This window comes from Phaenicophaeus curvirostris, chromosome 15, assembly GCF_032191515.1.
Source record: "Phaenicophaeus curvirostris isolate KB17595 chromosome 15, BPBGC_Pcur_1.0, whole genome shotgun sequence".
NCBI classification, from domain to species: Eukaryota; Metazoa; Chordata; class Aves; order Cuculiformes; family Cuculidae; genus Phaenicophaeus; species Phaenicophaeus curvirostris.
Window position 1 is genome coordinate 20,924,514 of NC_091406.1, and position 12,687 is coordinate 20,937,200.

At 56.0% G+C, this 12,687-nt stretch overlaps 1 protein-coding gene across 1 annotated transcript; it reads right to left on the bottom strand.

Annotated features, from left to right (window-relative positions):
• Window positions 1-868: 868 nt before the first annotated feature.
• On the bottom strand, window positions 869-4,260 carry LOC138727010 (monocarboxylate transporter 13-like). The gene is made up of 4 exons (XM_069869126.1): window positions 4,047-4,260; window positions 3,149-3,292; window positions 1,528-2,268; window positions 869-1,089 (listed from the first exon to the last, which is right to left on the bottom strand). Exons 1-4 carry the CDS (start codon window positions 4,258-4,260, stop codon window positions 896-898), a joined length of 1,293 nt encoding a protein of 430 aa, XP_069725227.1. The 3' UTR covers window positions 869-895.
• Window positions 4,261-12,687: the final 8,427 nt, after the last annotated feature.

Below are 12,687 nucleotides of genomic sequence, written 5' to 3' on the forward strand. Positions count from 1 at the left end.
ATGTGTATTTGGGGGACCTTGAGGAGGTCCTCGGCTTTGGGATTCCCCAAAGGGCTCCATGTAGGGGGGTCCCCAAGTTTCAAGGCTCCTTATGGATGATTTTGGGGTGGGATCCTTGGATGTTGGGGGAATCCTAGGATTTTGGTGGGATCCTTGGATATGGGGGGAATCCTAGGATTTTGAGTGGGACCCTTGGATTTTGTGATGGGATCATTCTATTTTGGGGGTGAATCCTTGGATTTGGGGGCTCTCATTTTGAGTTCCCCCTCAGGCGATGACACCTACCTCAACATCTTCTGTGGTATCTCCCTCATGGCCTCCGACAACCCTGAGACGCTCACCCGCCCCACCAGAAGCTCAACACCCTGTAACTCCACCCCCTTTGTGTCTTGCCACGCCCCTTTTGGTCTGGCCACACCCCCTCATCCACAGCATCCAATGGAATAAAGGATTGGCTTGATCTTGCCCCTCTGCATCCACCCAGGAACATCTCCTGTTGGGTGGCCTAGAACGGAGCCCCTCACCTGCTCCCCATTGGATAACCTAGAACCAACCCCCCCAAGATGGGCTTCACCATCCACCTCAAAGCCAGATGAAGGCACCCCAAAACCCACAAATGGGGACCTGGTTGGGTCATCTAGGACTGACTCCACCCCAAATCTGCTGCCCCATTTGGGTTACCTAGAACTGAGACACCCAAAGTGATTGGGTCATCTAGGACCAATTCCCCCAGATCTTCTGCCCTGCTTGGGGCACCTGGAACCACCCCACCCTCCGTGAATCCTGGATGGGGCACCTAGAACCACCCTGCCACACCACCCCCCCACCCCACCACAGATGCTGAAGGACAGACAGGAGCTGAGCTCCATGGGGTGGAGAAGGTTTAATGTGGGTTCTAGAGTGGCTCAAGGGGGCTCAGGGGGAGCTCAGGACCATCAGGGGCTTGGGTGGGAGTGGTGGGACCCCCTCCTTTGCTGCCAGGGCAGGAGCAGCCGGGGAGGGTGAGGAGGAGGAGGCTCCCGGCCAGGAGGAAGGCACCGGCAGTGACGAAGGAGATGGTGAAGTCCCCAGTTGTGTCATGGAGCCAACCTGAAACATGGAAGCTTTGGGGCACCTGGAACCCCAGAACCAGCCCAGAGACCACCAAGGAACATAAGATTTGAGGCACCTGGAACCCCACCTAGACCCTTCTTGGCCATGGTTGAGAGACCCAAGGGTTGGGGGAGCAGGAATGTGTGGGTTGGGACACCTGGAACTCCAGAACCCTCACTAGAAGCAACCTGGTCACGACTGAAGGACAAATTCCCCACCTAATGAGCCACCAAGATGGACACATGACCCCTAGCTGGGCTCTAGATGCCCCCCATGATAAGTTCTAGGTCACCCAACCCCACCATGAGCCATTGTCCACCCAGAGACCCACAAGGATGGGACCTTGGTTGTGTCCCACAACCAAGCCTTGGATGCCCCCATGATGGGTTCTAGGTAACCCAACCCTCTCAGTCCCGTGCCGGGTCACCTCCGTACCGGCCAATGGTGGCCCCAGCAGCGACCCAACGCTCTCGAACATCTGCATGAGGCCGATGGCATGGACCAAGCGCCCGGTGCCGGCCACCTCGGCCACGCCGGTGAACTGAAGGGGCACCACAGCTCCGGCGCAGAACCCGTAGGCCATGGCCAAGGGGAGAAGCGCCCAGCAAGAGGTCCCCAAAGGTAGGAGAAGCGACACCAAGCCCGTCAACATGACCCAGGTGAAGAGATGATGGAGCAATGGGGCCGCTGACCGGGCAGCCAACCAGCCCGAAGCCACCCGGCCACCACCGTCCACCACTGCCATGGCCGCCATCACCAGCCCAGCATGGTGGTCATCACAGCCCACCTCGTGGGCATGGGCCTCACCATGGACAAAGGGCACATAGTAGCCGGTGTCCACCAGCACAAAGGCCAAGGCGTAGCGGAGGAAGGGGCCGTGGTGGAGGAGCCACAGCAGCCCAGGTTGGTCTCGTGGTAGCCCCAGGTTCTCGATGGGGCTGGGGAGTGGTCGGAGAAGAGCGCCGGCGGCCACCAGGTTGAAGGAGATGGCAGCCAGGAGGAGCAGGGCACCCCGCCAGCCGTAGGTGTCCAGGAGGAGTGGGACCAGAGTCCCCGTGGCCAACCCCGAGACGCTGGCACCCGACACCACCAGCCCAGTGGCCAACGCCCGCCGTGCTGGGAAGTAGCGGCCAACGGTGGCCAATGAGGGCGTGAAGACCAATGCCCAGCCCAGGCCTGCAGGAAGAGATGGGGGTGGTCCAGAGCATCCAGAGGCCTTGGGGTCAAGGTGCTCTAGGGAACCCAATGGAATGTGGGGTGGAGATGACAACCAATGACCTTGGAGGTGTCTGAGGTGGCCCAATGGGTTGGGGGTTCTAGGTCAACCAACAGTCATGAGGGCTCAAGAACACCCATTGGGTTGGGGGATTCTAGGTCATCCAACAGCTCAAGGTGCTCTAGAATGTCCAATGGCCTTGGGATTGTCTAAGGTGGCCCAGTGGTTTGGAGGGTTCTAGGCCACCTAAATGCCCAGGGTGCCCTTGGACAACCAAGGGGATTGGGTGGAGGTGGCACTCAATGGTCTTGTGGTATCTAAGGTTGCCCAATGGGTTGGGGGGCTTCTATGTCACCCAGTGGTCACCTCTCACCCCATGCCCCCCATGTTTCAGGTCACCCAATCCCTCTGTACCGGCCATCACCCCACATTCTGGGCCACCAACCTCTCCATCCTGCCCACCAACCCCACATTCTGGGCCACCAACCCCTCCATCCTGCCCACCAACCCATGTCGTGGGCCATCAACCCCTCTGCACCAACCACCAGCCCCACACTGTGGGCCACCAACCACCCCCCCCCCCCGCCACTGCCCATCAACCCCTTCACCCTGGCCACCAACCCGATATTGTGAGCCATCAACCCCACGTTGCAGGCCACAAATCCCTCCAACCTGGTCACCAAGCCCACATTGTGGGCCACCACCCCTCATGGTGGGTCACCACCCCCACATTATAGGCCACCAACCCTTCCATCCTGGCCACCACCCCCATGTTCTGGGCCACCAACCCCTCCATCCTAGCCACCACCCCCATGTGGTGGACCACCAGCCCCCCCGTACCGGCCACCAGCCCCACGCTGAGGTAGAGGTGGCCCATGTGGCTAGCGAAGGCCCCCAGAAGGAGCCCCAGGCCCGCGAGGAGTCCCCCGGCCATGGCCACCGGGCGGGCACCAAAGCGGGAGCTCAGGGCGCTGCCCAGAGGCCCTGTAACAACAGGGGGTACTGGGAGAACTGGAAGAACTGGGACTGAGGGCACGGGTGGGTGGGGTAGCCCAGTGCCCCCCACTGGTGGGATTAGAGGCATCCCCATGCTCCCAGTGCCCCTCACTGGTGGGATTAGGACCCATAGAGATGGAAAGGGGGGCATTCCCAGTGATCCCAGTTGCCCTCCCAGTGCTCCTTACTGGCGTGATTAGGACCCTGTAGGGTTGGAAATGTAGGCATTCCCAGTGCTCCCAGTGCCCCTGAACCCCTCTTACTGATGGGATTAGGACCCTGGAGGGATGGGGAGGGGCATTCCCAGTGCTCCCAGTGCCCCTGAACCCCTCTTACTGGTGGGATTAGGACTCTGGAGGGATGGGGAGGGGCATTCCCAGTGCTCCCAGTGCCCCTGAACCCCTCTTACTGGTGGGATTAGGACCCTGGAGGGTTGGAAAGGGGCAATCCCAGTGCTCCCAGTACTCCTAGTGCCCCTTACTGGTGTGATTAGGGCCCCAGGGGATGGGTGAGGGTCCCTCCCATTGCTCCCAGTGCTCTTTAATGGTGTGATTGGGACCCTAGAGTGTGGGTAAGGGCCACTCCCGGTGCTCCCAGTGCCCTTTACTGTCCTTTTTGGGCCCCCAGGGGTGGGTTAGAGGCATCCCAGTGCTCCCAGTGCCCCATCTTGGTGTGACCGGGACCCCAGGGGGTGGGCCGGTACCCCTCCCAGTGCTCCCAGTGCCCCCCCCCCGCGGCTCACCGCCCAGCTGCAGCGCTGCGAGCGGCGCCGCCCCCGCCCCCGCGGCCGCCGCCCCCCCCGCTCCCAGCGCGCCCCCAAGCGGCCGCAGCAGCAGCGCGAGCGCGCGGGGCCCCCCCGCCACCAGCGCCGCCTGCACGAACGCGCCCCCCAGCACCGCCCCCCCCACCCCGCGGGGGCAGCGCCGGGGGGCGGGGGGCGAGGGGGGAGGCGGCATCTGGGGGGGAAACGGGGAGGGGGGCACGGGGGGCAATGAGGGGGATTGGGGGGGGAAACGGGGAGGGGGCAGGCGGGGATGGGGTTGGGGGGGGTCAGATGGGGAGAGAGGAGGAATGGGGAGGGAAATGGGGATGGTGTCTTGGGGGGGCAAATGGGGAGGGGGGCTGGAGGGGTCAGTTGGGCACGGGGGGAAATGGGCACACGGAGGGGGACGGGGGGTGACAGGGAGCGCGGGGGGGGGGGCACTCAAGTGTTTGGGGGTCACAGGGGTCAAGGGGGGTCAAGGAGTAAAGAGGACACCCAGAAACTGGGGGGGGGAAACACGGGACTCGGGAGGGGTCACAGGGAGTCAATGGGGGACCCAGGCATCCAGGGACCCCAGGAGTTTTGGTGGGGGGCACAGCAAATTGGGGGGGAGGGGGGGCAAAGCATCCAGGAGCAGGAGCCTGAAAAAAAGGGGACACAGGGGGGTAATTTGAGGGGGCCCAAACATCAAGGGGGTCACAGGGGTTTGGGGGGGTCACTGGTGGTCAGGAAGGGGACCCAAGCATCTGGAGGGGGTCAAGGGGTTTGGGGGGGTCACAGTGGTTTGGGGAGGACCCAAGCACCTGGGGGGGCACACAGGGGTTTTGGGGGGGGACGACAGGGGTATAGGGGGGACCCAAGCATCTGGGGGGGTGGTTACAGGGGGTTGGGTGGGTGACAGTGGTTTGGGGGGGACCCAAGCATCTGCAGGGGGGACACACAGGGGTTTTGGGGGAGTCACAGGAGTATGGGGGGACCCAAGTATCTGGGGGTGTGTCACAGGGGTTTGGGGGGTCATAGGGGGTCATAGGGGACCCAAACATCTTGGGGGGGACTCAAGGGTTTGGGCGGGTCCCAAGGGGCCGCGGCGGGGGCCAGGGCTCCACGCCTGGTCTGTACCTGCTTGGCCGCTGGGGCTTCCTGGGGTGAGGGCGAAGTCCCATTGTGAGGGGGGGGGACAAGGCTGCCTGGGGGTGGGGGTCGTGGACTCCTGCGTGCTCTCTGAGAGCCCCTGTTAATGATCCACACACGCCTGCGCAAAGGGCATTCAGGGGAGGCTGTGTGGGCAAAAATGCTCTGTGCCCTCATCCAAGATGGCGGAAGGGACCTCACCCCCCCCCCCCCGGCCCCGCGCGGTGCACGCTGGGAACGGAGGATTCGCCGGCGCGGGGAGCGAAGGCGGCGGGGGGGGAGGGGCGCGCACCCCAAAACCTGCCTCCCCGCGGGAGTGGGGCGGGCCTCTGGTCCCCTGTCGGGAGGGGATATCCAGTGCCATCCCAACGCTCTCCCAGTGCCCTCCTAGTGTCCCCCAAGTGCCCCCTCACCGCCCTCCCAGTGCTTCCAGTGCCCTCCCAGTGCTCCCATTTTTTTTTCCAGTACACCCAGTTCTCCCAGTGCCCTCCCAACTCTCCCAGTGTCCTCACAGTGCCTTCCCAGTTCTCACAGTGCTCTCACAATGCTCCGAGTGCTTCCAGTGACCTCCCAGTGCTCCCAGAGCCCTCCCAGTACATCCATTTTTCCCAGTGCTTTCCCAGTTCTCCTAATTCCCCCAGTGCTCCCAGTACCCTTCCAGGTCTCCCAGTGCCCTCCCAGTTTTCCCAGTCCTTCCAGTGCCCTTCCAGTGTCCTCCCAGTGCTCCCAGTTCTCTCAGTCCTGTCTCAGTGCTCCCAGTTCTCCCAGTGCTCTCCCAGTGCTCCCAATGCCGTCCCAGTGCTTCCAATTCTCCCAATGCCCTGTCCTACTAACCACCCTCTTCACCTCACCTAGAACAGAAAACCCCATCATCTCATGATCACTTAGTCCTAGGCGTCCACCTACTGCCACATCCCCCACAAGGCCTTCTTTGTTCACAAACAGCAGGTCCAGGAGGGCATCTTCCCTTGTTGGTTCATTCCCCAGCTGTGCAAGGAAGTTGTCTTCCACACACTCCAGGAACCTCCTAGACTGCTTCCTTTCTGCTCTATTGTACTTCCAGCAGATATCAGGAAGATTGAAGTCTCCCACAAGAACGAGAGGCATTGATCTAGAGATTAACCCCAGCTGTTTATAGAAGAGCTCCTCAGCTGCTTCTCCTTGGCTGGGTGGTCTGTAACAGACTCCCATCACAAAATCTACCTTCTGGTGGGCTCCTCTGATTTTAACCCACAGGCACTCAACCTCCTGATCGCCACAATCCATCTCAACAGAGTCCAAGCCCTCCCTTACAAAGAGGGCTACCCCGCCTCCTCTCCTGCCCTTCCTATCCCACCTGAAGAGTTTGTACCCCACCATAGTTGCACTCCAGTTATATGAGTCATCCCACCACGTTTCCGTGATGGCAACGACATCATAGGCTCCTTGCCCTACGACAGCTTCCAGCTCTTCCTTCTTATTCCCCATGCTGCATGCATTGGTGTAAATGCACTTCAGCTGAGCTGCTGAGCCTTCAGCCCTCTTAGAGGGAACAGAGTTCGTTCCCAATTGCCTGGGAGCTCTTCAAAAAGGAAATCCTAGCAGCTCAGGAGAAAGCCATCCCCATGTTCTGTTAAAAAAGCTGACAGGGGAAAAAAACAGCTTGGTTGAGTAGGGAGGTCTTGAGAAATATCAAGAAGAAGAGAAATGTTTATGGGCTCTGGAAGAAGGGACAGGCCTCTTGGGTGGACTACAGGAGGGAAGTGAGATTGTGTAGAGAAAAAATCAGAAGGGCTAAGGCTCAGCTAGAAATCAGATTGGCCAAGTCTGTGAAAGATAACAAAAAATCTTTCTATAAATATATAAATAATAAAAGGAGGACTAGGGAGACCATACGGTCCCTATTGGACGCAGAAGGAACACCAGTGACAGGGGATGAGGAAAAGGCTGAGGTACTTAATGCCTTCTTTGCCTCAGTCTTTAATTGTAAAGAAAGTCGTTTGGTCTGTGTACAAACCCAGGAGTTAGAGGAGCAGAGTGAGGCTCCCATGATCCAAGAGGAGGTGGTCAGAGCCTTGCTAGCCCGACTAGACATCCACAGGTCTATGGGGCCGGATGGGATCCACCCAAGGGTATTGAAGGAGCTGGCGGATGTGCTGGCCAAAGCCCTTTCCATCATCTTCCAGCAGTCCTGAAAGACTGGGGAAGTCCCACTGGACTGGAGGCTGATGCTGTGCCCATCTACAAGAAGGGTCGCAGGGAGGATCCAGGGAACTCCAGGCCTGTCAGTCTGACCTCAGTCCTGGGAAAAGTCATGGAGCAGGTGATCTTGAGTGCTATCATGAAGCACATGCAAGAGAACCGGGTGATCAGGTCCAGTCAACACGGGTTCACAAAAGGCAGGTCTTGCCAAATGAACCTGATCGCCTTCTGTGACAAAGTGACCCGCTTACTGGACGAGGGAAAGGCTGTGGATGTTGCCTTCTTGGACTTCAGTAAAGCCTTTGACAGAGTTTTTCCCAGCATTCTGCTTGAGAAACTGTCACCTCTGGCCTGGAGAGGCGCACACTCTCCTGGGTGGAAAACTGGTTGGCTGGAGGGCCCAGAGAGTGATGGGAAATGGAGTTAACACCAGCTGGAGGCCAGTGACAAGTGGTGTCCCCAGGGCTCAGTGCTGGGTCTAGCCCTGTTCAATGTCTTTATCAATGACCTGGATGAAGGCATTGAGTGCACCCTTAGCAATGACACTAAGCTGGGTGGAAGTGTTGATGTCTTGGAGGGTCGGGAGGCTCCAGAGGGATCTGAACAGGCTGGACCGCTGGGCTGAGACCAATGGGATGAGGTTTATCAAGGCCAAATGCTGGGTCCTGCACTTGAGGCACCACAACCCTGTGCAGTGCTACAGACTAGGAGAAGTCTGGCTGGAAAGCTGCCTGGAGGAGAGGGACCCGGGGGTGTTTGTTGACAGCGACTGAACATGAGCCAGCAGTGTGCCCAGATGGCCGAGAAGGCCAATGGCATCTTGGCTTGGATCAGAAACGGTGTGACCAGCAGATCCAGGGAGGTTCTTCTCCCTCTGTACTCGGCACTGGTGAGACCGCTCCTTGAATCCTGTGTTCAGTTCTGGGCCCCTCACCACAAGAAGGATGTTGAGGCTCTGGACCGGGTCCAGAGAAGGGCAACAAAGCTGGTGAAGGGGCTGGAGAACAGGCCTGATGAGGAACGGCTGAGAGAGCTGGGGGTGTTTAGCCTGGAGAAGAGGAGGCTGAGGGGAGACCTCATTGCTCTCTACAACTACCTGAAAGGAGGTTGTGGAGAGGAGGGAGCTGGGCTCTTCTCCCAAGGGACAGGGGACAGGACGAGAGGGAATGGCCTCAAGTTCCGCCAGGAGAGGTTCAGGCTGGACATCAGGAAAAAATTGTTGTCGGAAAGGGTCATTGGGCACTGGCAGAGGCTGCCCAGGGAGGTGGTTGAGTCACCTTCTCTGGAGGTGTTTAAGGGACGGGTGGATGAGGTGCTGAGGGACGTGGTTTAGTGATTGATGGGAGTGGTTGGACTCGATGGTCCAGTGGGTCCTTTCCAACTTAGTGATTCTATGATTCTTTTTGCTTTGTCAGTACAGACAGTGTTGGCGATGAGAGAGCCCCTGTGGGATCCCGACTCCTCCTCAGGGAGAAGGGGGAGGAGTGACGTGGCGGTGCCCTCCAGGCCAGCAGCTTTCGGGTACGTGGCTTTCTCGGGACTCACTCCTCTTTGTTAATCACAGTCGATCGAGTTGACGGCACTAGCTGGAGCGTTCTCCACTTTGGGTTAGTATGTGACGGCATCGCGTTTAGTGAACACTGGATCGAGACAACAATACTAGGGTGCCAGGGGCTTTGCCAGCCGAATCTGTACACGCCACACAGCATGAACATGCCACACACATGCAATTTGCCCCCCACGCACATTGTGCTGCCCCCATGCACACGCCATGCACATGCCAGGCTAGCGCCACAACCACCCCATGCACATGCTTTGAACATGCAAGCAGCATGCCACACACACCACAGAGCCCTTGTACACATCGCAAAATGTCACACAGGCCATGTGCATGTTATGTGCATGCTGTGTACGTGCCATCCACAGGCAATGCATGTGCTAGCAACACACCATGAAGGTGACACACCAGCCAGGCACACGCCATGCACACACCTTGCACACGCAAGCAACATACCACACACATGTATTGCACACACAGGCAACATGCCATGCATGCCATACATGTGTTATGTACGTGCCACACACGCCACACACACGCCACTGTTTCAATGCGCATTCCAGGCTCATGCCACAACAGTCAAGCATGTGTCACGCACACACCTTCCACGTGCAGGCAACATGCCATGCATGCCACACACTACATGCGTATGTTATGTACGGGCCATGTACATACCATACACATGCCACGCACATGCTAGCACATACCATGAAGATGACACGCCAGCCAGGCACATGCCGTGCACACGCCAGACACACTGCAAGCACGCCACACACACATGAAGAGGGAAAGGAGGAGAAGGGGAGCTTTGGAAAGCGCTTTTATGTTGTTAGTGTAGAGAGTGCCAGGAGGGAGGTCGCTTCTTTGATTCTCTTCTATAACCAAGCTGCTTTGCATTTAAAACCCTTCCGTGTCACAGCGTTTTACAACGGTGCAACATCCGTTACGCTTGCTGCAGATCCTCTCGGTTCAGACTTTTCTCTGTTTCCAGTTACACAGAATGCCTGTTCAGCCTTCTTGTCTATTTTGAGGCTTAACATCTTTTTAGACTTCTTCTTAGTATTTGTGTTAAACTATGTCCCGTAACAGTGGTACGGAAGGGGAGTTGTTGTGTTCTTAACGGTAACTGTAGAGTTAAGGTACCTCAAGTGCCTTGGGGAAATGCAGATGCACCTCTTAGAGGTCCCTCATCTTTGCAGAGCACTATGGAGCCTTCCCATCTCTCTCATACGCTTGCGGCAGAAGAAGAGGAGGGTGCCCACGGGTGAAATGGAAGCGGTTGCCATTCAGGTGAGAGGAGAAACGTCCGCTTTGCAGCTCTGAGCGAGGGTGACGTTTGTGATGCTGACTCCTGGTTCGGGAAGCGGCTTGCGGCTCCTCCGTTTGTTTCTCTGTGGATGAGTGCCCGGTGTGTTGGCCCGGCTTCTGTGCCAGTGGCGTGGTCCTGTCGTTGACCACATCGTCATTCATCTTCCGTGGGGGTGGGGGGCTTTTTCTGTTTTCTTACTTAAGCTCCAATTGTCACCTGTAACTGGACAAAGGACTCTTGGTATTCCGAGGTATTCCGAGGTGGCGTTAAAAATTCCTTAACATATCGTGCACGTCTCTCTTTCCTCACAGCCCAAAAAGCCAGTCCGGAGAATGTCCTTGCTGCAGAAAACCTGGCAGAAGTCTCGCAGAACAGCCCCGCTTTTTCAAAGCCCAGTATTCTTCCATCTTCCATCCCATCGTGAGGAGTAATGGTGAGTGAGCTGGCACGGCACGGGGGGAGGAGGAGGATGAACTTTATCTGCTCTCCGCTGGCTAAACGAAAGGGCTGTGGGACCATCTTCATGGCATCGTTGCCAAGCGAGGCCTCGTGTTGTTGCCCTTTAGCGTTCCTTTGCACGTGTGTATGTGTGCACTTACGCACGAGTTGATGTTGTGTCACGGCTGTCGGGTGAAAGCCCCGGGGAAGGCGATGGCCGAGCAGAATGCGCGCAGGCCGTCCGACACTGTTCAGAAGGCGGTTGGATCCCTGACGAGCCTGCAGAGGCGCCTCAGGGCCCTGCAAAGGTGGAACGTTCATGTTCACTTGGCGTGGCGACGGATGGTGGTGTAACTAAGCGGGTAGCTTCGCTGTTGGGATCTGCAGCTGGAAGCTGTTGTGGGGTTGTCCCGTGGGTCTGAATTTTTCCGGTGCAGAGGCCGTGTGCTGGGACCGCCGATCTAAAGGCCCTTGTTCTTAAAGGCCAGTTATTCCAATACTTCATGTGTTTGAATAGTACTGTAGGATATTTACTGTAGGACAAAGATCTTGAACTTTTAACACAGAAGAAAGGAGGCCACCTGCTGATGAGTGATAGGAAGTAGTGTACTGGTATAAAAGCTTTGTAGAAGGGACAGCTTTGTGGTAGAGATAATGTACAAGAAGAAATTCCATATTTAAGTGCAGTCGGGAGTAAATTTGTTATACCCATGCTACAGGAACCACAGTGCTTGATATGATCTTCAAGAAGATTGATGTACTGTGAGTTCAGTTTCTCGTGATGAGATGTAGCATATATATACTACGCAGCAGAGCTGAGCACTGCTGCAAACCTGAAGTGTTCAGCAACGGACTGCAGTCAGACCATAACCTTCAAAAAATGAGAAGTAATTTTAGACATATCATTCCGAATTTATGTTTTCCTCCTTATCTCTAACCGTGTGCTCCAGAAATATAGTATTTTAAATGACTAGAGGGGAGTTTCTGTAATCCCAAGATGCTAAGATGCTAAGAAGTTAGCCAATATTACTATGTAAGTGTGACAAAACTTCAAGAATTAGAGACATTGCTGGAGATTCTGATACAATTAGTTATATAGACAACGATATATATACAACACACTGTCCAGAGTTCCTCAACTTCAGTTACTTACTTACGTATGTGTATATATATATATATATATGAGGTGACAAACCTCTGTAGAAATATTCAAAGAGGCAGGTTTGAGAAGACAGGAAAAGTAATCGCACACCTTTTCGTTTCTTTCTGGTTTTGCTGACCATATGTTTTCTGCTCAGCAAATTCAAGTCATCTAATGAGGCTTTCAGACTAACTTACAAGTTGTTGTATTCTCCCTGTAGACGGTGATCGAAAACTTGCTCTGTGTCAGCTGGGTAGAAAGTAGAATCTGCCATCTGTCTTTGGTGCGGCAGCGATCATCACGTTACTTATGTGGGAAGAAAAACATCCCGTGTGTGTGTTGGTAAGTACAGTCAGATTTCATTCCTCTGGCTTGAGGAACAAAGAAGATGCTTGAGACAGTTTCAGAAGTATCACTTCCGTTCAACATTTGCATTCAGTACGTGTAATTTTGTCACCAGTAGCTTTAACAAAGCTAAGGCATGAGAATTATATCAAAGTTCTAGGCAGTATGACACAGTGCACAAGTCCACTGGACACAAGTTCCACAAGCGGAATAGGCACCGTACCAGCTTAAAATGTTAGTACTCTGTTGTGTGAAAAGATGAATCGCCAAAGCCACTTCATCCTCTGCAGTCACTCTTTCTACTGCTTTGTTTCAACACCGGGCAATCCCACTCCTGTTACTTGACGTACTTTGCAAGTCTTTGGTGTTCGCTCACAGAACAGTTCAATTTTAATATCTCCTACATCTGTATGCAGCATGACAGCCGGCGCAAGAGGCAGAAAATCATGATTAAATCAGCAACAGAGTGCTAACAGACTTTGTTTTGTTTCCCAGTCCCACCGAGAATATAGACAAG